Consider the following 24819-nt stretch of genomic DNA (forward strand, 5'->3'; position numbering starts at 1 on the left):
CGGTATATATACTGGAATTTTTATTTTTTATACTTTTAATGGCAGCCATCAGAGACTTATAGCCGGACTGCAGCAGGCATTCTGACACTGGTTGGAAACTGAGTACCTGCCACTTACATCCCAATGACACTACTACAGTGATCAGTGCTAATAAAAAGCACTGACACTGTACTAATGACATGGGGCAGGAAGGGGTTAACATCTGGGGCGATCAGATGGTTATTTGTGTGCTGTGTGGTGTTTTACATAATGTACTGTGTGTGTTTTACTAGGGAAACATGCTGTTGTAGAGAAATACACAGCAGCATGTTATTGCTGGCAGGAGAGAGACCTGTGTTGTCTATACACAGGTCTCTACCCTGTCAGTGTTACTGGGCGATTGCCGGGTGCCGGTGCAGAATCTCCGGTTGGGACCCCGTGATTGACATCTGTAGTACTGCTACAAAGCGACAGGGCTGTGCAAAATCACGTATATATACGTGATTTTGCGCAGCCCTGCCACCCTGTAACAGTACTTCTGCTATAGGACAGAGGGGAAGTGGTTAACCAAATCACATTATATGTGACTCAAATATAGGCTGTATAAACAATGTTCAGTGCACTTCACTTTGGAATTATTAAAAAGAAACAAATACACTTCTAAAATTGCAGAGAGCATTAATTAAGTTAATTATTTTCAGTGTGATATTCAGCAAGTAATAATTGCTTCATTTAAGAGCTGTAATTAAATATTGTAGTTTAACAACATTTAGACTACACATAGCATTTTAGTAGACTATGGGTCACAGGCAGCTAATTTTATACGTAAAACGTGATGAAAAAATGTGGAAGCTAATTTATTCTTATGTTCAATTTTTATGTTTTCAAGAAAAGAACACTGAACAGTAATGACTGTATAAAAAATTCATTTTGTCTGAACTGGCAGCTGTCAACATGAATTAAAGGCTAGCTCCTTAAACTAAAACTAAAGACAAAACTTTTTTTTTAGTTTTGGATAGAGTTGAGATGGATTAGAACCCCTGTGAGGTTGTTATTGCTATGTGTGCTCCTTTTAGGGAGATTCACCCTCTCTATTCGTCCTGCTTACTGTTATCACTGAGAGTCCAAGTGAAAGAAATGCACAAATTTTGGGTTGTAATCAAAACATAAAAAGAGGAGAAATCTTCCAATAGGGGTACTGGTTCTGGAGATCCCTGGGACAGTGTTCTATCACTTTGGAGGGATTTCTTCTCATTTCTCTTTTGGCTATGTTATAAATCTCTCCAGTGGTACACAGATGAAAAAAAACCTGATAGGGGTTAAAACACTCCTTAACTCTATCTAAAGTGAAAACATTTTTTTTCTTTACTGTTGTTTTAATTCAAAATGGATGGTGGTAGTATCAGTTGGACACTTATTGGATTATAGCCATTCAGAGGCCTGCCAATGGCCCTTAACCATGAACTTAATGACCAACCCCAGGCTCAGCTGTTTTTGTGGTTTTTAAATTTTGAATCTTTAATTCACACGTGAACACTCCCCGCTCCATCAGAAGGGGTCTGTAATCAACACTCAGTAGTTCTGGTGTTGTGTCTCCGCTCCTTCCCTCTGTTGTGCTATTCCCAAAGCAGAACCACAGCATCATCACTGTGCCAAGCTTTGTGAATGACACAGCAGGGATAAGGGGTGGAGGCACAACACCGGATCTGATGTTGACTATAGACCCCATGTCTATGTGCAGCTCTGCTGAGCTTAGTGAATTCCAAAAGTAGCACAATATGAGTGTTAATGTGTGAATTATGAATTTAAATATATATACTACAGCTTAAACATTATCCATCAGGCTATATTCAATCATCTTGATACCCAGTGGAGACTTTTCAAACTTCAGAAAATCTCTTTGCTGCATGATGAAAAAGATTATATAGTCCGTGGCTGAATAGACACAAACTGAGTTGATTCTCAAGCTGCTGACAACCATTGAGTCACCTGTGTGTATTTCAAAGTATTTCTCGGCACAGTTACTTATGTTTTGGAAACAACATGGTTTCCAAGCCCTTGAAAAAATTGTGAGAATGAGACATATAAGTGAAAAAGTGTTTACAGACATTTATTCACCAACTTCCTGAAGAAGCGGGTGTTGACCAGAGGAACGCGTTGAAGTTTGATTTCCTGAAATGACTCAACTATGGAAATGTATTTAATGATTTGCATATCAATGTATTGGGAGATTGGGGATGTAAAAATTATGCACATTTCTAAGATGTTTGTATAATGAACAGCATATGATTTTTTTTTATCTGGAAGTTTTCAATTGAGAAATAAAAACTGTGATTTTACAAATAGATTTATGGATAGTCTGATTCCCAAAAAGTCCAGAAGTCTTTTGTAAGATATGGAGTTTTTGTCTCAGAAGTGATAAAACATGGAAAATCTAAGTCAATAAAAATCTGATTATTCCTTTTATGTTTGATTTTCAGGCAAAGCTGGCATTCCAGAAGGATATGATTAAGCCCTTAACTCCGACCTTCCTTTCATCGCCTTTGGCAGCTGCTGTAACCTCTGCAATCTCATTACCGCCTCGTCCCCACAACTCACTGTTTCAGGGGACGGGCCTAGCACCCACATTTCTAAGACCAGCCCATGGCTCTATCCGTGCCACCACAGCCTCTATACTATTTGCACCATATTAGCTGTAAAAAACAAACAGCAAATGAGAGACAAAGGACTAGAATCTTCAGCTTACATAAAGACTCTTTGCACTGTTGTTGCTTCTCTTTAAAAAAAAAAGAAAGGAAAAAAAGGGCCATCTCTAAAAATCATAATTGGGGAGCACACAGTTTCAGCCATTCTTTGCCATTAGCAAAAGCTCAGTGAACACAATCACTGAAACGCGTATAGTCTGTGTTGTGAAAAACAAGCTCTTTCTAAACTCACCTAGGTTTGTTTTTGCAGCCTTGTCTGTGATTCTTTTTTTTTTCATCAGAGTACAGAAAACATGTGTTATTAATATATATATATATATTTTTTATTTTTTTTTTGTCCTGGCAGACTTGAAAATGGGGTTCTTCCTAGTCCTTTGGTGTAAATACTTGTTTGGAATCCAAATGTCCTTCTTGAAGTGTAGAATACATAAAATAAAATTTAAAAAAAAGTTAAAGTGCTTTATTGTGGACAACACCAAATCAATGGCTACTATAAAGTATTATTCTCTGTGATCAACTTGTGAAGTCCACATGGGGATGTGTAGTATTGTTCTATATCCAAGTAATGTTGTGTCTTGTTTAGCTCTAGAATGTAGATGGTGTTTAACCAGTGGGAGGCAATTCAGCTTTGATACATTTTATTTTTCTCATTTCGTTCCTGTTTTGATAGGTGATTCAAACTAGATAAGCCATATTACATGATATTGTCCTAAAGAGAGATTATTATTTTGTTGCTTTTCTCATAAAACTTCTAGAATATTGTCAAATAGCTCAAAATATACAGAAAATATTTATACCCACAAAGAGAGAAGATAGAAAATATCTCTTTGGATGGAAAATTAATATAATGAAAAGTTTGGTGAGTTTATAAAGTATTTTCTGTTTTAAAGCTGTTTTTCTTTGTTATATTAAAGGTCACGTTATTTTGTGGCCCTCTAATGCAATAATGTACAGAGTATAAAATATTTATAGATGAATATCCATCTTTTTTAATTTTTAAAAGCTTATTACAGCGCTGGCATTTTTCTGAAAATGTGTTAAGGAGGATACAGACAGGAATCTTTATTTACTTGGTTGTCGCAGCACATTAAACAATGGAGCACAAAAGAAAGCCTTTTCAAGCACATTCATTTAGAGCATTTTTTTTTTTTGCATTTGTTAATGGTTTCAGTCTCTGTGTACTTTTTTTTAATGTACCTTTACAATAAAATACTTGAAAAGAAGTCAGTGTCTACATGATTTGTTGGGAGTTGTTCATTAAAATGTCCACTAGGTAGCAGCACAGTAATCACAATTTCTAATACCTTACTGAAGCAATATATATATCTTTTTGAAGGTTAGTCAAACCATGTTGATGCATTACAAGCTTTAGATGAAAGGCACTATTAAATTGATCATTTATTTGAATGTGCATTTCAAAAGATGGCAATTATTTTCATAAATATGCAGCTTTGATGTAATGCCTATTTTATAGAGGACATACACAGTTTTTAGTGTCTTAAAATATATGTAAAGATTACATACATGCTGCAGTCTTCACTAGAGTTAACATTTTTTGTTTTTCTGATCCCCACAGTAACATAGTGTTATTACCTGTTGATCCTGTGTATAGATCTGTTATTTTTTCACTTCCTGTAAAAGGATGACAACACTGTTTGCTCTGCAGTGAATCTGCACAGCAGCGTTGTCACCCCCTGGACATTGTAGTCTTGGATGGACATGTAATTTAAATGGACCTTATGTGACAAACAAATTAAGCACTGCATCTAACAACTTTTAAGCAGATAAAGCAACAGGTGAAAAAAAATCCAAAACACTATTGTTCTTTATTAATGGCACTGCAGCACAAATTGTGCGTTAGCATGCTTTGCAGTAGCTTACTAAAACACACAAATCTGAATTGGCCTATGCCATTAAAAGGAAAATCCTTGGCACTGTTATATGGTTTGCCCCAACTGCTGTAGCTCTAACTTTTGGTGGACTGGTTGGACTGTAAATGTGGGGAATATTATAAATGTAAATAGAAAGTCATGTGAAATATTAGAAGAAATTCATATACTGAATTCTAGCATTACAGGTATTAACCCTATATAGTCACCATAATACAATATTTTTTGCTACAGTGGTCCTGTAATGGGTAATATATTGTGCAGTGTTGTACCTTACAACAGCTTTGAGCGAACAGACAGACTGATCTTTATATAATAAAAGAATAATAATAGTAATACATACAATACAAACAAGTATCAGCAAAGGGCCCAACAAATGTCCTGGGAGAATTGTACACATATACCTGGGAATATATAATTATTAATAACAATACCACCAGGTGAATGTTGCAGGGGCCCATGGACTATCACAATGCAGTGTCCATCTTTGTGTAACAGACCTAAAGGCAAGGTCAGCAGCGATGGAGAGATCATCCAACCATTGTCCAACCAGCCTGAAACTCAGATTATCACCAGCAGAAACCATAGTGTGGCACTGGAACTCTATCTCTTAGTCCCTACTAGTTTCTAATCTGTCATGCAGCCAGACCTCCAACTAACATATACGGCCGTCACATGCCTGGTTATTGAGCTCTAAGCTAAAACTAACCATAGAATCCCAGACCAGAAGGGATAAGGTTAACTAAAATAACATGAGCTGCATATAAACTGTATTGCAATAAACAGATTCACCCACTAACATACAGCACACACACGCACAGTGTATCACAGACTTAATTATCTGACAAGTGCATGTAGAACAAACAGACAGATATACTGTACTTCTGTCACCAATATTTATATATACAATGGCGAAGATAATTATTTGATCCCCTGCAGGTTTTGTAAGTTTGCCCACTTACAAAGAAATGAAGGGTCTATAATTTTTATCATAGGTGTATTTTAAATGATAGAGACAGAATATCAACTAAAAATACAGAAAAAAACAAACGTTATATATTGAGTTGCAGTTCAGTGAGTAAAATAAGTATTTGATCCCCTACCAACCAACAATAATTCTGGCTCCCACAGACTGGTTAAGTGCTCATGTGGTACACAGAATAGTCCTGTTAATTTAAGAAGGTACTCCTAACGACAACTCGTTATGTGTATAAAAGACACCTGTCCACAGAATCTCTTTCTTGGACACCACCATGGGCAAGACCAAAGAGCTGTGAAAGGACATCAGGGACAAGATTGTAGACCTGCTCAAGGCTGGAATGGGCTACAGGACCTTCAGCAAGAAGCTCGGTGATAAGGAAACAACTGTTGGAGCAATATCAGGGATCTAGGGTTCTGCAGCGATACGCCGGGCGGCGCATGCGCAGAACACCGACGCGCTCTAGCCGGCGAGTGGTGGGACCTGGGCGATCGCGGCAACAGCGATGGCTGCGCATGGGCACCAATGACAGCGCAGGGCGCGCTATTTAAACAAGCCAGAAGGTATGTGCATTGCCGTTTGGTCTAATTAATCTGTTCCTGTGTTCTGTTAGTGAAGCTTCCCTGTTGCCAACCTCTGCTTGATCCTGACCCTGCTGATTGTCTCCTGCTTGATCTCTGGCTTGACCTGACCACTCTCCTGCCTGCTACTTACGTTTGATCCCCCATTGCTGAACTCGGCTTGACCTGACATTCTCTGTCCGCTCCTCTGGTACCCCGCTGCCCGCACGTTGCCAACCCGGTCCGCCTGACTACGCCTTACCTTACACTGACTGTCCATCCATCCCGCACGGATCAGTCCCTGCTGCCAGGCCTGCCAGCCTCTTCACATCAGGCTCTATTCCCCACACAACTCTGACGGTACCCTCTACCATAGCCGGATGTACTCAGGGGTCGCGACCTGGTCTCAGTCTGCTCCAAGTCCATCCCCACCATCAGGGGCCCTGGTGAACAAGCGGACTGGGACTTAAACCCCGCGCCCTGAGGAACTCCGTGCTGTGGGCAGCTAGAGATACCACCAGGCAAGCAATTACTTGCAAATGGAAGAAATACAAAATAACCATCAATAGCCCTCGGTTTGGAGCTCCATGCAAGATTGCGCCTCATGGGGTAAGGATGAGCATGAGAATAGTGAGGGATCAGCCTAGAAGGAGTTTGTGAATGGTGAGACCTCAGTCACCAAACAAACCATTGGAAACACAATACAGTTCCATGGATTGAAATCCTGCAGTGCCCGCAAAGTCCCCCTTATCAAGAAGGCACATGTAAAGGCCCATCTAAAGTTTGCCAATGAACATCTAAATGATTCAGAGTTGGATTAGGAGAAAGTGCTGTGGTCAGATGAGACCAAAATTGAGCTCTTTGGCATTAACTTTACTCACCGTGTTTGGAGGAAAAAAAAATGCTGGCTATGACCCTAAAAATACCATCCCTACAGTCAAGCACGGAGGTGGAAACATTATGCTTTGGGGCTGTTTCTCTGCTAAAGGTACAGTCCAATTTTTCTACATTGAGGGGCCAATGGACAGGGCCATGTATTGTAATTGGATGAGAACCTTCTTCCCTCAGCCAGAACACTGATGATAGGTCGTGGATGGGTCTTCCAGTATGAAAGTGACCAAAAACATACCGCCAAGTCAACAAAGGAGTGGCTCAAAAAGAAGCACATTAATTTAACAGTCATGGAATGGCCTAGCCAGTCTCCAGGCCTTATAGAAACTTTATGGAGGGAGCTGAAACTTCGAGTTGCCAAGTGACAGCCAAGAAACCTTAAGGATTTAGAGAAGATCTGTAAAGAAGAGTGGACCAAAATCCCTCCTGAGATGTGTGAAAATCTGGTAACCAACTACAAGAAATGTCTTACCTCTGTGCTTGCCAACAAGGGTTTCTCCAACAAGTGCATGTTTTGCTTTGGGATCAAATACTTATTTTACTCACTGAACTGCAACTCAGTTTATAACATTTGTATCATGTGTTTTTTTTTCCGGATTTTTGGTTGATATTCTGTCTCTATCATTTAAAATACACCTATGATAAAAAAAATATAGACCCTTCATTTCTTTGTAAGTGAGCAAACTTACAAAATCTGTAAGGAATCAAATTATTTTCCACACTGTATACTATATTGCCAAAAGTATTGGAACACCTGCCTTTAATGGCATCCCAGTCTTAGTCCATAGGGTTCAATATTGAGTTGGCCCACCCTTTTCAGCTATAAGAGAAGGACGTCCGGCGAGAAGGACGTGCGTCGGCGAGCTCCTGCTCCCCTGGCCCCAATCCGCTGCCATCTGGGCAGCAGCGGACCCTAACGGGGGCCCCACGATCCTTCAGTCCCTGCTCATCAGCCAGGTAAGGCCACTGGACCTTTTTCCCGGACCTCCGGGACTTGCGGCCTACCCGGCACCCGAAGCCGCGGCCTCGATTTGTGGCGCGGCCGACCCGGATCGCCGGGCATCAGCCCAGGCCGCCGCTGCTCTGTTCCCCGGTCCCCGCCGATCAGCCAGCCTCCCCAGGGCCCCCCTCACTGGCCCTGGGTCCATCCCGACCACCGGGACCAGCTCGCCCGGAGCAGCCACGTGCTCGTCAGCTCCAGCGCCCCCGCGCCCGATCCGCTGCCATCCGGGCCCCTGAGCCTGCTGCCGATGTCCCCACCAACACCCTGAAGGGGACACAGACACTCCGTCCCTCCAGCGGAGCTCCGGCGGTCCGAAGCGGCTTGAGGCCTACCACGACACCCGAAGCCGCGGTGTTTCCTGCCGGCCGTGGCTGGAATCGCAGCGGGACGCCTCCGCTCCTCCGGGGAAGCTACCACCACCACCAATGGTCCTCCTAACATAGGAGGGATCCACCTCCACCCCACGCTCCAGGACATCAGGTACTCCACCAGGGGCACCCACTACCCATCAGGGAGCCCAACCACCATCCCACCGCCAGCCACCAGGGATCCCACCATCCACCGGAAACCCTAACCACCAGGGACCCTTAACCACTATCCCTCCAGGGATCGCTACTAACCCACCAGGGATAGCACGGCCACCATCCCACCAGGGATCCCCTGCCCTCCACCCCACCTGGGACTACCAGCCACCTCCCACTGCATTTCGGACACTGCTTCGCCATCCCTGACCAGCACCCCCTCACCCACCCCGACCCTTCCTGCACCCCGCTCACCCCAACATGCCGCCCGCGCTCCTCCTCCTTGTCCTCCTCTCCTCCATCCCTAAAACCGCCTTCCTCTACCCACCCACCCCCGCTAAGCAGCTCTATATCGCCCCCTCACTTCTCCCCTCTCCCCACTATGGCACCCACCACCTCCTCCTGCTACTCCACTTCCACGCTGATCCACTTGCCACCACTTTCAGACCCAAGCGCTCCTACACCTCCCGTTCCCACGCCACCTTCCTCACCCTCCTCCTTCTCATATCAGCTGGGGACATCTCCCCAAACCCTGGCCCCTCACCACCTCACACCCCCCCTAGAGCCCCCCCTGCTGACGCCAGCCGACGCGACCCCCTCAACCTCATACATGTACCCCTCCTCCCCATATCTATCCCCCCTCTCTCGGTTGCACTCCTGAATGCCCGTTCGGTTTGCAATAAGCTTACCGCCATCCATGACCTCTTCATCTCCCGCTCCCTCAACCTCCTAGCAGTCACCGAAACCTGGGTACAAGCCACTGACTCCACTTCCCCTGCGGCACTCACCCATGGAGGTCTCATCTGGACCCATTCACCAAGACTGAGCGATCGCAGAGGTGGTGGTGTCGGCTTGCTCCTATCACCGCTTAGCACCTTCCAGGTCCTCCCTAACCCACCCTCTCTTTCCTTCCCCTCCTTTGAGGCGCACTGCATCCGACTCTTCTCACCCACCCCCCTAAGGATCGCAGTGATCTACAGGCCTCCCGGATCCATAGCCCGCTTCCTGGATGACTTCGCCGCCTGGCTTTCCTTCTTCCTCTCCTCTGAGCTACCGACCATCATCCTCGGGGACTTCAACATCCCCATCAACGACAACACCCCGGCTACTTCCCAATTCCTCCACCTAACCTCCTCCTTCGCGCTCACCCAGCACACTCAATCCTCCACCCACTTCGGAGGGAACACCCTGGACCTTGTCTTCTCCCACCTCTGTACCCTCAACCAGTTCTCGAACACCCCCTTCCCTCTCTCCGACCACCACCTCCTCACCTTCTCCATCTCCCCTTCCCCCAACTCCCCCCCTCAAAAACGCCAAACCATCACCAGCCGCAACCTCCGCAACCTGAACCCGGCCCCCCTCCACTCTGCCGCCGACTGCCTACACGACAGCATCCTCCCACTGTCATGTCCTGACATAGCCACCACCTTGTACAATGACTCACTGTCAGCTGCCCTAGACTCTCTGGCACCCCTAACCACACGCATCATAAAACCCAGACCGCTTCAACCCTGGCAGACCGACAGCACTAAATGCCTCAAACATCGCAGTCGCGCACTGGAGAGACTGTGGCGCAAAACCAGGTCCCCTCATACTTTCTCCCTCTACAAATCTGCATTTCTTATCTACACCTCCTCCCTCCACGCCGCCAAGCAGGCCTACTTTGTTAACCTAATAAACACCCTCTCCTCCTGCCCCCGCCGACTCTTCTCCACCTTCAACTCCCTGCTCTCCCCCCCCCCCCCTCCTCCACTCAGTACCTCTCTCACCACCCACGAGATTGCCACCCATTTCCACAACAAGATTGACGCTATCCGTAAGGACATCGTCAACTTGCAATCTACCTCCCCACCTAGCCTCCTCGCCCCCGTCACCCCTTCATCTCCCCCCTCCTCTGCCCTCACAACCGCACTGCCCCCCTCCTCTCCCAATGCCCCGCCCACCATAACCCCCCCCCCGCACTGCACTCCCTCAGCCCTGTCACTACTGAGGAAGTCGCCAAAGTCCTCTCAAAAGCCCGCCTCACTACCTGCCCCCTGGACCCTATCCCCTCTCAACTCCTCCGGTCACTCCCCTCTTCCCTCATCTGCTCCCTCACCCACATCTTCAATCTCTCCCTCTCTACTGGCGTATTCCCCTCCCCTCTAAAGCACGCGCATATCACCCCCATCCTCAAAAAGCCCTCCCTGGATCCCGCGGACCCCAACAACCTCAGACCCATCTCCCTGCTGCCACTCACCTCCAAGCTCCTTGAACGCATAGTCTACGATCGCCTAAGCGCCCACCTTACAGACAATAACCTCCTTGACCCTCTACAGTCCGGCTTCCGTCCCCTACACTCCACTGAAACTGCCCTCCTCAAAATCACTAACGACCTACTCAACGCCAAAGCCAAGGGCGACTACTCTGTCCTCCTTCTCCTGGACCTCTCTGCGGCCTTCGACACAGTTGACCACCCCCTCCTCCTTAATAAACTACTCTCCCTTGGCATCGGAGATACTGCTCTCTCTTGGTTCTCATCCTACCTATCCCGACACTCCTTCAGTGTCACCTACAATGGTGCCACCTCCCCCTCCCTCCCCCTCTCTGTTGGGGTCCCCCAAGGCTCTGTCCTTGGACCCCTTCTCTTCTCCATCTACACCTCCTCCCTGGGCAAACTCATACAATCTCACGGCTTCAACTATCACCTCTATGCTGACGACACCCAAATCTACCTCTCCACCCCTCACCTCACCCCCACTATCTCCGCCCGCATCACTCACCTCCTAAATGACATCTCAGACTGGATGTCGCTACATTTCCTCAAGCTCAACCTCTCCAAAACCGAGCTCCTCATCTTTCCCCCTGCCAACACCCCCCCCCCCATCCTATCCATCATCGCCAACAACTCCACTATCACTCCCGCCCCGCAAGCCAAAGTCCTTGGCGTCATTCTTGACGCGAACCTCTCCCTCCAACCGCATGTCAAATCACTCACAAACGCAGGCTCCATCTTCGCAACATTGCCAAGATACGCTCCTTCCTCACCCCAGACACCACCAAACTTCTAGTACACTCCCTCATCATCTCACGCCTTGACTACTGCAACTCCCTCCTCACTGGCCTACCCAAGTGCAGGCTCTCCCCGCTCCAGACCATCCTGAACTCAGCTGCCAGACTCATCCACCTCACCACCCGCTCCACCTCTGCCACCCCCCTCTGCCTCTCCCTCCACTGGCTCCCGATTGCCCAACGCATCAAATTTAAACTCCTAACCCTGACCTACAAAGCCGTTCACAACACTGCCCCTGACTACCTCACCAACCTGATAACCAAGTACCACCCTACCCGTACCCTTCGCTCCTCACAGGACCTCCTTCTATCCTGCTCCCTGGTCTCCTCCTCCCATGCACGACTGCAGGACTTCTCCAGGTCCTCCCCCATCCTCTGGAACTCACTGCCCCAATCCATCAGACTGTCGCCTTCCCTATTCACATTCAGGCGCTCCCTCAAAACCCATCTCTTCAGGGAAGCCTACCCCACCCTCACCTAACGGCCATCCTCCCTCATTCCTCCCACCTCTTCATCCCCCTCAGCCACTTCCTACTGTACCTTTACCCCCTCCCTCCTAGATTGTAAGCTCGTAAGAGTAGGGCCCTCTTACCCCTCGTACGTTGTTTGTTGTTGTTGTACTGTACCATGTATTGTCCCCCCTATTGTACAGCGCTGAGCAAACCCTTTGGCGCTATATAAACTCGTAGTAATAATAATAATAATAATAATAATAACAGCTTCAACTCTTCTGGGAGGGCTGTCCACAAGGTTTAGGAGTGTGTCTATGGGAATTTCTGACCATTCTTCTCGAAGAGCATTTGTGAGGTCAGGCACTGATGTCGGACCAGGTGTTCTATTGGGTTGAGGTCTGGACTCTGTGCAGGCCAGTCAAGTTCCTCCACCCAAAACTTGCTCATCCATGTCTTTATGGACCTTGCTTTGTGCACTTGTCCACAGCCATGTTGGAACAGGAATGGGCCATCCACAAACTGTTCCCACAAAGAGCATGAAATTGTCCAAAATGTCTTGGTATGCTGATGCCTTAAGAGTTCCCTTCACTGGAACTAAGGGGCCAAACCCAACCCCTGAAAAACAACCCCACACCATAATCCCCCTACACCACACTTTACACTTGGCACAATGCAGTCAGGCCAGTACCATTCTCCTGGCCACCACCAAACACCTGGGACAAGGTAGGTTTCCTGACTGCTTGCACCTCTTGCATTCAGCCAGTTTCAATATACAATAGCTAGGATCACTAGACTTACCCATGTGGCTAATGACATAAAAATGAATCACTCAGCACTTAACATATAATCCTACTAATACTGAATAATAGTGGCTAAGCTACCTTAGTACTCACCGACGACTCACAGAGCTATTACTGAATCTTCACAATGACAAACTTGAGCCTTCAAGCTAAGATTTGCAAAGTTTAGTTAACTATTTGTAAATTAATTGCCTAATATCATAGATGCTTACTAATTATTTTTATCCTGCTAGAAAAGTAAATATTGATGAAAACAAACCTCCCAACTCACAATAATCATGTGGTTTAATGGGAGTGATAGTGGCTGAGTATGTGTGTTTTTATGAGAGTGGTTTAATTGTAATAAGCATAGGAACATTACAACATAGTAGAAAAAATACATTTTTTTATTAAATATAGTTTGTTTTTTTTCAGAAGCAAGTAACTTGTAACTTTCTTGTACCAAAGTCACATTACACAAGACGGAATGGAATTTATTGTGTTCTAAGGGACTGTTAAATACTTATAATTTGGCAATACAACTTTCAGAGGCTTCTGACGTGGGGTTCTTAGGTTCATAGATCATCTGTTATTACTGCCTAACAGCAGGGATCTTGAGTGAAAAACGTGTGAAGAATTACAGCCATACTATAAAAAAATGGCCAATGATTAAAAATAATACACTAATATACTTAGCCTCCCAATGACCTAAAGACTGACATTTTCACTTTACACTTTCAGAACTCCTTGTCATTAAAACACAAATGTAGAAACAAGCATTTTGCAACTCTGATGGATCTAAAAGTCTGTAGGCAGGTGCAGTCTATTTTCTCCACTGTAGGTGGCGCTTGTCCAGAGCTGTACCACAGGTCTGTTGTGTTAGGTCTCCTCTGCCAGGGATGGGAAATAGCCACTCACACATCAATATACTGATTACTGTTATACTGTTACATTTACTTTTTTAGTTCACACACATTAACCAAAAGTAAAAAAAAAAAAAAGAAAAAGCCACTCAGACAAGATATGTTGAAACATATTCAAAGCCCACTAAGCTGAAAAGTCAACTGTTCTAGTTTCAAAATACAATTAACTGTTAATATCCACTCTAATACTGCTGACGGATATGATGAAGTATACTTTTGTGCAATTAATTTAATATTAAGAAACAGTGTTCAACTAAGCCCTAGTCTCAAGTTAACGCGACCTTCTAGAACATCCAGATGTCCCAGCATACCAGAATAGATCTATATGAATTACATACTGTACAATATTTGGTTTAGAATTTATAATAATACGTTGTACACCTCTTTTCTAATATTGTACCAGTTTTGGGCACCTCATGCTAACCAACCGTGCTGAGCCAATGCAGCATGGTTGGTTGGCATTTTCAGGGTTAAACCAGTCAGTGAGGAGGGGACATGTCAAATGCCTCTGAAAAATCGATCCATCACAGATCGATTTTTGCAGAGGCCGTAAGGACTGCTGCACACATGTACGAGCCCTTAGATCAGGTGTTGCTGCAAATCACAAACTAAGGAAGCCTTTCTCAACCTTTGCACTACTGAGGAACCCTTGAAGTTTTTTTTAAGGTCTCTTGTTAAGGCTCCACAGTGATCTATTTTTCTTCTGCTTTTGCGTTAAAAAAAGTGGAAGAAAAACATGTGACCATGAATTCCTGTGGAACTCTTCACAAGGATCACTTGCAGGTCTGGTGCATTTTTTAAAGCCCTGATTGCTGCATTTTTGGTGCAGGTTTGGAGCTGGACTGCTCTATGCAAAACTGTTGCACAGAACAGGTAAGTATGATATGCTTTTAATTTAAAAAAAAAAAAAAGAGGATTCAAATCTCTTTCATTTTTTCTGTGTACAGCCCTGAGCAACTGCATGCCCCTGTTTAGGTGGGAGCCTGGGTGGGCAGTAAGGGTTCATGTACACTGCAGCTGATAAACTCACGTTCAGGAGCTTTTCTGCATTTTTTTCAGCAGCCCCTGAACTCTCTGTAATGTTTTCCTATGTGTCCATGTACACTCTGTTGTTTACAGTCGTTTACAGGCAGCTGAGTTTACAGTCGTTTTTTTTAATGCACAAAACTTGCGTTCAGTAGATTTTATAAGTGTTTCAAATGCCAAATGCTTGCAAACGTGTGTAAACTTGGCTAACCGCATTGCTAAGCGTTTGCGTTTCGAAGCGTTTTTTAACTGTTCCATATCCAGATGCTGTCCAGAGCCTTTTTTCATCATCAGAAATGCAGGCAAAGTGTTTTCCATGTATTCAAATGGACCCAGTACACCAGCACAGCCAGTTCCAGGTTTTGCGTGAAGGAAAAAATGGTAAAACGCGCTGCATTATGCTCATGATGGGATCCATAGTGAATACAACCAGAAGAGACAGGTCATCTCAACACATACTGCTCTCTCTGCTTCTGCTCTCTCTATTTCTCTGAAAATGTCTGAAATAGTTAATTTTTTACTGTTTTTCAGTGCATTCTAGGCATTTTGGAAGGTCTCCTGAGGTTATCTTTAAAAAACGCTTCTAAATGCAAGTGCGCATAACCGCGGTATGCAAATGAGGCAAAACAGATGTTTTTTAACCTACATTTTTCAGCAGTCAGTTTCCATCGTTCAGAAGTGTTTTCCAAACGTCCTGCGTACATGGAGCCTAAAACTATGACAACCGCCTGCTTTTACTGCCCCCTGGCCATCTGTGTGAATGAGCTCTAAGGCTAGGTTCACATCTGTGTGGCTCTGTGAGCCGCGGTTTGCATGGGCACAACAGCCCATTCATTTGAATGGGCTGCCGTGCCTCCTAAAATGCAGGGAAGAAGTCCCTGCAACATTTTAGAAATCGCAGCCCGCATGGGAACTGCAACTGTCGTGCACTTCCCAGTGCGGAGGTGATTTCCAGTGCATGTGGCGTGCCATTAGCATTTCTATGCGTTTTTCTGTGCGGGTGGTTGTGGCTGTGTGAACCTAAGCTTAAGACAATGAGATATGTATGGGAGGAGGGGGTCACTATCTTCATACAGTGGGTGCAGCAAATATGTTTACATTTCACATACTACACCCAGAAAACATGGCAAATGTAAGTAAATAGTTATTCACATATCTTGTCAACTTTGCTTCATGCCTTTAAATCTGAAACTTCTTGCAGAAAAAAATGATCAGAAAAACAGATTTACTCTTTTCAAATTGCACTGAAGTGAAAAGCAGGAGACAATACACTTAATGAAATTAGTGTCAAATTAAAGCATCTTGCAATGTGGCTGTTTACAAACACTTTGCACAAATGCTGCTTTCTCTGCTTTGTACTATATTTATATTCAAAACACAGAACAGTCTGAACATAGCAAGCAATATTTGCATATTAAATGGTAAGCACGTTCATCAAAGCTTTACTTATGGTAGTGGCGTTGTGAATGTTATTATGTGGATTTCAATAACAGGATTCAGATGTTGTTGATTAACACACAATATTGCATTGTATCGAGGCTTGCTTGCCAGAAGAGAGTCTCCGGAGAGGCAGACAGCTGCTTAGAAAGTTCATTTAATTGCATAAAGGACTAATGTTTAACTAAAACGTTCAGAATGAATAACACTGCTTCGCTTAAATCAACTTTGTATGCTGGTATTTTATAGGAAAGGTCATGTGCGAAACGTGAAAAATCATTATTTGTACAAAACCCCTGGTGAGGTTGTTTGACATTAACTGTGAAAACAGAAATGAAAAATCTGTCAATGTGTATATGTGTCTGGACAAAGGTGTTCAATAATTCTATTATATAGCTCGTATTACTTTATAGCATTAAAGTTTATCTAAACCCAAGAACAAAAATGTAATATACTGCAGATTATCAGTCCTGTGATGTGGTGGCAGGATTCTTTTTTAGGCTACAAGAACCAAACAAATGCTGTTGATCCTGCTAAACATTCAGTGGTTGATTTACTAAAACTAGAGAGTGCAAAATCTGGTGCAGCTCTGCAAAGAAACCAATCGGCTTCAACGTTTTTCGTGAAAGTTTACTTGAACAAGCTGAAGTTAGAAGTTGATTGGCTACCATGCACAGCTGCACCAGATTTTACACTCTCCAGTTTTAGTAAATTTACCCACCAGTGTCCTTCAAGCAAACCTACTTTACTCCCTTGAGATTATATAATTTAACCACTTCCCACCTGGCCTATAGTAAAATGACGGGCAGGCGAGCCTCTCGTCCCTCCGGGAGGGCATCATATGACGTCCTTCCTGCAGGGCCACGCCTGTAGTAAAATGATGGCCGGGAGAGCCTCTCGTCCCTCCGGGAGGGCATCATATGATGTCCTTCCCGCAGGGCCGCACCTGTAGCAAAATGACGGCCGGGTGAGCCTCTGGTCCCTCCGGGAGGGTGTCATATGACGTCCTTCCCGCAGGGCCGCGCCTGTAGTAAAACGACGATTGGGGCGAGCCTCTCATCCCTCCAGGAGGGCTTCATATGACGTTTTTCCTGCAGGGCCGCGCCTCTAGTAAACTGACGGTCAGGCGAGCCTGTCGTCTCTCCGGGTGGGCGTCATATGACGTCCTTTCTGCAGGGCAGCGCCCGTAGTAAAATGACGGTCGGGCGAGCCTCTCATCCCTCCGGGAGGGTGTCATATGATGTCCTTCCCACAGGGCCGAGCTGTGGCAAGATCTGTCACCTGCTGTGTACCTCGGACACGGCCGATGACAGATCTGTGTACCTGCCCCGTTGCCAGTACAATGTGACCTGCTGTGACCAATCACAGATGGCCACAAGACAGTTGTATACAATGGATGGCTCCCTTTCATGCCATCCATTGTATACAAGGGTGTCTAGCTGTGATTGGTCACAGTGATCACATGCAAAGGCTGGGCCAATCACAGCCCATCTGTGCTGTGATGGGCTGGGCCTATCACAGCACAAAAACCTGAATGAATCGATTTCATTCATTTAAATGCTTGCTTATAGCAAATAAATTCTTTGCTATAAGCAATCAAATTGTGTTAAAAAAAAGAAAACAAAAAACTGATCACTTCCCCAAAGTAGTACAATGTTACTATGGTAACATTATACTACTTTGGGCATAGTGTAATATGAAAAAAAAAATCTTATGAAAATAGAAAAACGTAATAAAAAATAAACAAAAATTGAAAAAAAAAAAAAAAATTATGAGATTTTTTTTGTTGTACTTTCACCAGTCAGTGTCCCTGATCACCACCACACCAGTTATATGATGATGCTGTACTGCACTGGTGACAGTATGTAGAAAAAAAATTGTGAAAATTATTGTTTTAATTTCTTTAATTTTCCAAAAAATGATGACAAAAAAATTACAACTTCAAAAAACTCACCATGCCTCTTATGAAATACCTCGGACTGTCTACTTTGCAAAAAGGGGTCATTATCTGTACTGTTCTGACATTTTTGGGCCTCAAGAAATTAGATTGGCTGTCAGTACTTCAGGACTGACCAATTTTCAGATATATCCCATTGTTTGTAAACTCTATAACTTTCCTACAGACTAGATAAATACTGATTCCATTTTTTTTCACAAAAGAAATGTAGCAGAATACATCTTTCCCTAAATTTATGAAGAACAACTATTTATTTGCAAACTTTTATAACAAAAACAAAGAAAAACGTGGATTTTTTTTCAAAATTTTTGGTCTTTTTTTGTTAATTTAGCAAAAAATAAAAACCCCAGTGTTGATTAAATACCACCAAAAGAAAGCTCTAGTTGTGTGAAGAAAATGATAAAATTTTAGTTTGGGTACAGTGTTGTATGACCGTGCAATTGTCATTCAAAGTGTGACAGCGCTGAAACCTGAAAATTGGCCTGGGCAGGAAGGGGGTAAAGAGCCCTGTATTGAAGTGGTTAAAGTGCCTCTAATTAACCCCAAATTAAGTTCAGCTGTTCTAGTAGGTCTTTCCTGACATTTTCTTAGTCACATCCTACAGCAAAAGCCATGGTCCAGAGAGAGCTTCCAAAGCATCAGAGCGATCTCATTGTTAAAAGGTATCAGTCAGGAGAAGGGTACAAAAGAATTTCCAAGGTATTAGACATTGTCAGGGTCCTGTCGACGGCAGAAGTTCTGGAAGATCTGGCATTTCTGCCAGTACCCTGCATTGCCGCAGAAGCCCGCATCAGCCTCAGTTTGGTGCCAGGCGGCCTTCATAAGGAGACTCATCACGTCCTCAAGTTGCTGGATGAACTCTAGCTCCCCGTGCCCTGTTCCTGTTTCCTGTGATTGTAACCTGTGATTTCCTGATATCGATTTGGCTTGCTCCTGGACCTGTCTACTCTGATTTACCCTTGATCTGACTTCGGCTGGGCTTACGGATACTCTCTCTCTTGTTTCTCTGTGTATGACCTCAGCTATCCCATCTGACTATGTTTGCTCTGATTCCCACTTGGTACCTGACTTTGGCTTGAACCGACTACCCAGTAAACATCTAAATTCCGGAAGGGCTTGCATACCATGCACAGGCGCCTCCTGTCTGCAGACCTATCTCAATGCACCAGCTGTGCTTCTGAGTGGACCACCAATCAGCACTCCTACAGGCAACCTGTGCAACTTTGGGCCTAACTCCCGCTGTCCCACTCTCAGGGGAGTCCGGAACTTAGCCACAAGGGAAGCCCTCTCTCCATTGGCCTCCATCACCAGGTACTTGATAGACATACCATGGAACACAGTGAAGACAGTCATCATCAAGTGGAGGAAATATGGTCCAAAACTGATGAAAAGACGAGAAGAAAACTGGTCTAGGAGGCTGCCAAGAGGACTGCAGCAACACTAAAGGAGCTGCAGGAGTATCTGGCAAGTACTGGCTGTGTGGTGCATGTTACAACAATCTCCCGTATTCTTCATATGTCTGGGCTATGGGGTAGAATGGAAAGACGGAAGCCTTTTCTTATGAAGAAAAACATACAAGTCCGGCTACATTTTGCAAAAACACATCTGAAGTCTCCCAGAAGCATGCAGGAAAATGTGTCATGGTCTGATGAACCAAGGTTGAACTTTTTGGCCATTATTCCAAAAGATATGTTTGACACAAAAACAACACTGCACATCACCAAAAGAACACCATACCCACAGTGAAGCATGGCGGTAGCAGCATCATGCTTTGGGGCTGTTTTTCTTCAGCTGGAACTGGGGCCTTAGTCAAGGTAGATGGAATTATGAACAGTTCCAAATACCAGTCAATATTGGCACAACACCTTCAGGTTTCTGCTAGAAAGCTGAACATGACTTTCAGCATGACAATGACCCAAAATATACATCCAAATCAACAAAGAAATGGATTAACCAGAAGCAGATTAAAGTTTTGGAATGGCCCAGCCAGAGCCCAGACCTGAATCTGATCGAAAATCTGTGGGTTGATCTGAAGAGGGCTGTGCACAGGAGATGCCCTCGCAATCTGAAAGATTTGGAGTGTTTTTGCAAAGAATAGTGGGCAAATATTGCCATCCAAGATGTGCCATGCTGATAGACTCATACCCAAAAAGACTGAGTGCTGTAATAAAATCAAAGGTGCTTCAACAAAGTATTAGTTTAAGGGTGTGCACACATATGCAACCATATTATTTTAGTTTTTTTAGTTTTACTTTCCTCCACCTAAAAGATTTCAGTTTGTTGTTCATTTGAGTTGCAGAGTTTATAGGTCATATTAAAGGTGGAAAAAGTTCTGAAATTATTTATCTTTATCTCATTTTTTACATCACAGAAACCTGACATTTTAACAGGGGTGAGTAGACTTTTTATACCCCTAGAGTGATCATTGAGCTGTGTGATTGACTGTGCTGCTGTATGCCTGGCTGCAACTTGGGAAAAAAACCCAGGGACTAATCAGCAGGCCCTCTAGGTTGGTTAGAGCTACATATGAATGTCACAAAATTATTGCTTTTTGTGATAGTTTTTTACTGATGAAATTGGCATCTTAATAAGTCCAGTTTTCTTGTTACTTCCTCTGAACTAAAGTGAAATCCTTTAAAATGTTATCTACCTTCCCAGATATTGTCTGTGATCTACAATCTCTACCTCTATGCTATGTAGACGAAAAGATAGAGATTTGTAATCCAAATAAAAAGAGAAACCTAGTGTGACAACACTGTTACTCTGCAGATAAAGTAGACTGAGCAAGTGCTGTCACAATAGGACAGAAAGTGAGTTTTACCAGGTAGAAATTTTGAAAAAAAAGAAAACTAATGCAACTACCATATCTGAGGACTGGAAATTTGCAATATATTACATTTTTGTTTTGAAGTAAAGATATACTTTAATGTTTTCTTATATAGGCAAAATTTGACAACAGGTCTGTTAATGTTAATGTACACAAAACACAAAGGATGCAGAAAATGGCAAAATTCAGTAAACATGCATTGACACAATTGTCTATAAAATATTACCCTTATCCTTTTAGTATATATAAGAATCTTGTTCTCTTGTCCATTTGATAAGAAACTGGTCCTCTTGATGCTGGGAAAAATCTAAAAAGCGATCTATGAATGGAGGATGGGCAGATTAATGAAATGTCTATCTCCTCAATTCATACAGCATGAGGTTTTCAGTGTTTTTTAAGTTTTTGCATTAGCGTTTAGTGGCATATGCCACGTTTGTGTTTTTAGCGTTTTTTTTTACCCCAAAAAATGGTTTTTTTTTACTAAACAAAAACTCAAAAACGTCAGTTTGCCGTTAGGTTTCAGCGTTAGAGCGTTTTCACAGCCAAAAAAATGCCCCTGCCAAAAAATGCTGATTACAGTCTATGTGTGCATGGACACATAGGATAACATGCTGGGGGATTTACTGGCTGTAGAAAAATACGCCAAAAGACAAAAACAGCCGCTGTAAAAATGTCCAGTGTGCATGAGGACTAAGTCTGTGTGACTATGGACTTTGAGATAATCTGTGTGATCGCCATGTGACTGAGCAGCAGTAGGCTGTACCCAGATGAGGAGTTAGGATTCTGTGTTTGCAGTTAGATGATCAACATGGCAAGGCTTTATTTTCTGTTTGTGTTTTACTTTTGATGTTTTGGAAATCTGCACTTTGTGAGCACAAACCTTGTAAATAAAGCACCATTTGTTTCAGCAAGATGCTGCTGTCGCGCTGTGCCTCCTTCACCGTGGTTTGACTCATCCAGGGGGTCAAGCACGACCCGCTTCTGAGAAAATTCCTCACGGAGGGGATGGGGCAGAGGAGTCTGGATTTCCACTAGGACAGCTGGGACCAGCACAAGCGACACTTCTCATTAGATGTGAGTATTGTCCCTTGTGCTGATTTTTTTTTTATGTACCTAATCATAGACTATAATCATCTGCACATGCAAAGGGTTTTCACAGTAAGATCTTAAAAATGTGGAACAAGCTTCCACAGGAATTGGTTTTAGCAGATTGTGAATTATAATTGGAACTGCAAGAGTAATTATAATTTTGCACTTAGGTTGCCAGCATCACCTTGTGCCCAGAACAAAATATTGGGTTGAGAGCTTCTTTGATGCCAGTACAATTTAATGATTAACCACTTACCCTCCATAGGATTTACCCCCCCTTCCTGACCAGGCCATTTTTTGCGATACAGCTCTGTTACTTTAACTGACAATTGCACTGTGATGCAACGCTGCACTCAAATGAAATTTATTTATTTTTTCCCCACAAATAGAGCTTTCTTTTGGTGGTATTTGATCACCTGTGTTTTTTTTGCACTATAAAAATAAAGACCGCCAATTTTGAGAAAAAAAATATATTTTTCACTTTTTGCTATAAAACATATCCAGTAAAAAAATTTTAAAAAAATCAAATTTCAGCTAAAATGTATTCTGCTACATGTCTTTGCTAAAAAAATGCCAATAAGTGTAAATTAATTGGTTTACGTGAAAGTTATAGCGTCTGCAAATGGTGGTATATATACTGGATTTATATATATATGTATATATACTAGTAAAGGCGACGATCAGCGACTTATAGCAGGACTGCGGCGGGCATTCTCACACTGGAGGAAACTGACTGTCGCTGACATCCCCAGGGACACCAATACAGTTGTCAGTGCTAATAAAAAGCACTGACACTGTACTAATGACACTGGGCAGGAAGGGGTTAACATCTGGGGCGATCAAAGGGTTAACTGTGTGCTGTTTCACTGTGTGCTGTATGTGTGCTTTACACTGTAAGCTCACTGCTTCGTATTGCTTTGCTATGCAGAGCCATACAAAGCAGTGTGCAGGTGCTGACAGGGGAGAGATCTGTATTGTTTCTCCGCCATCCAAGATACTCTGTAATCGCCGGGTGCTGGTGGGGAATAACCAGCCGGGACCTGGTGATTGACACCTGAAGTGGCCAATGGCGGCGCTGGTAGGGCGCCCACACAGCTCGTGCGCACCCCCTACCCGGAAATGCAAAATCACACATATATATATATATGTGTGATTTTGCACACCTCTACCGCCTTGTAGCAGTATTTCTGTGGAGGGAAAGCGGCTAAAGCCTAATACACACTGAGAAAATCGGACGACCGATTGTCCGATTTTCCATGAAAGCACATAATATGATGTAGTCTGAATGGTATTGCCTTGTAAGGAAAATTCTTGGTCGATAAACGCAAATGTAGCTACGTACTAGTGCAGTGGAAGAGGAAGTGTAGGCTCGTTCTCTGCTTCTCATCATGGCGCATTTCTTTCTATTCAATTATTTCTGTACGACTACTACACACACTAACTGATAATAGGATGTTGTGTTCACATTAGAAAAGAATTTTCTAGCTTGCACCCTTGGGTTTTGTCATCAGAAGTCAGAATCGACTGTCGAAAGCACTATACTAATGATAAGATAATCATCCGATCATTCCTCATACAGACATCTTTGTATGATTTTCTCATCATGTTTACAGGCCATTAGTCTTTTTAGGCCTCAAGTACATTGGTTTATTGTAAATTCTGTTTCTCATGAGAGGAGAAAACCAGCATTAATAACTCACATAAGCTGCATTTTTTCAAACCAGTTTAACGGAGTTTAGCGGCATTTGGTGTTTGGGAGTTTACTTAATTGGACAGAATTTTAATTTATTCCGGACGTTGAAATGAATAAATGCTGAAGTGCTAGACTCACCTAGCGTTTAGACGCATTTATGCGCATTTGGCTTTTTAAATGTAAACTCTTGTCCTGATTGCAGTTTTTGTGCATTCAGAGAAATGCTAGTAAACTCAGCTGCTTGTAAACTCCTCTAAATGACTATGTGTACATGGACACATAGGATAACATAGGAGAGTTCAGGGGCTTCAGAAATAAAAACACCCAACGTCAGTTTAGCAGCTGCAGTCTACATAAGGCCTTTAACTCTTTACAGATTTTTTTTGTTTAATAGATTAATTTCAGCTGTAAAAACAGTTAATTAAAACAAAAATGATTTAACCACCCCCTCCCCCCAAAGTAAGATGGAATAAATAAGCAAAATATGGAATAAATAAGCAAAATATTAATACAGCATGCAAATCTTATGAGTCTAATAAAGGTAGCAGTGCTTATACAGCTTTATAGCTTCATTTCAATATAAACGTCAGCTGGCGCTATCTGCTTCTTCCAACGTCATGTCATTAATTTTCTTGAAATCCAGAGTTCAATTTAGATAGTATGATGAGACTGATAAAAGGCCTGCATTGCAAACGCAGAGTAATAATATGCCTTTCCACAAATTTCTAATATGATCCAACTTTTAGAAGATGGTCATTAAATATAAATAAGGTCTAATAGTCGATAAGACAGCGAATATGCTTAGAAAAGCATTAAACTTGAATCGTCAATATTTGTGAGTGGAGATAAATTTGGAAGGGAGATATTACGGAACAAGTAAACACATCATGTTTTTCAGCCAAGCCCTAAAGTTTTATGTTGTTCTCTTGTCTATTTTTTTTCTTTTTTTTCAAAGAATTTACTGCTAAAAGCTGAAGGATAAGGCATCAGTCTTCCTCTCTTCGTCACATGATGCTCAGAGCAGGGGCAGACTGACCATTTGGAAATTTGGGCACTGC

General features: G+C 43.3%; 1 protein-coding gene across 6 annotated transcripts in view; it reads left to right on the plus strand.

The window, feature by feature from the left end:
* Nucleotides 1-3907, plus strand: part of ZNF385B (zinc finger protein 385B) — a 708580-nt gene extending 704673 nt beyond the window's left edge. For all 6 annotated transcript variants that reach the window (XM_089690377.1, XM_089690379.1, XM_089690378.1 and 3 more), the window contains one exon: nt 2460-3907. In XM_089690377.1, the coding sequence (XP_089546503.1) occupies nt 2460-2672 (213 nt within the window). In that variant the 3' untranslated portion in view covers nt 2673-3907. The remainder of the gene's footprint in view (nt 1-2459) is intronic.
* Nucleotides 3908-24819: the final 20912 nt, after the last annotated feature.

This window comes from Staurois parvus, unplaced genomic scaffold (assembly GCF_062004578.1).
Source record: "Staurois parvus isolate SC_StPar_1 unplaced genomic scaffold, SC_StPar_1.0 ptg000530l, whole genome shotgun sequence".
Lineage (NCBI taxonomy): Eukaryota > Metazoa > Chordata > Amphibia > Anura > Ranidae > Staurois > Staurois parvus.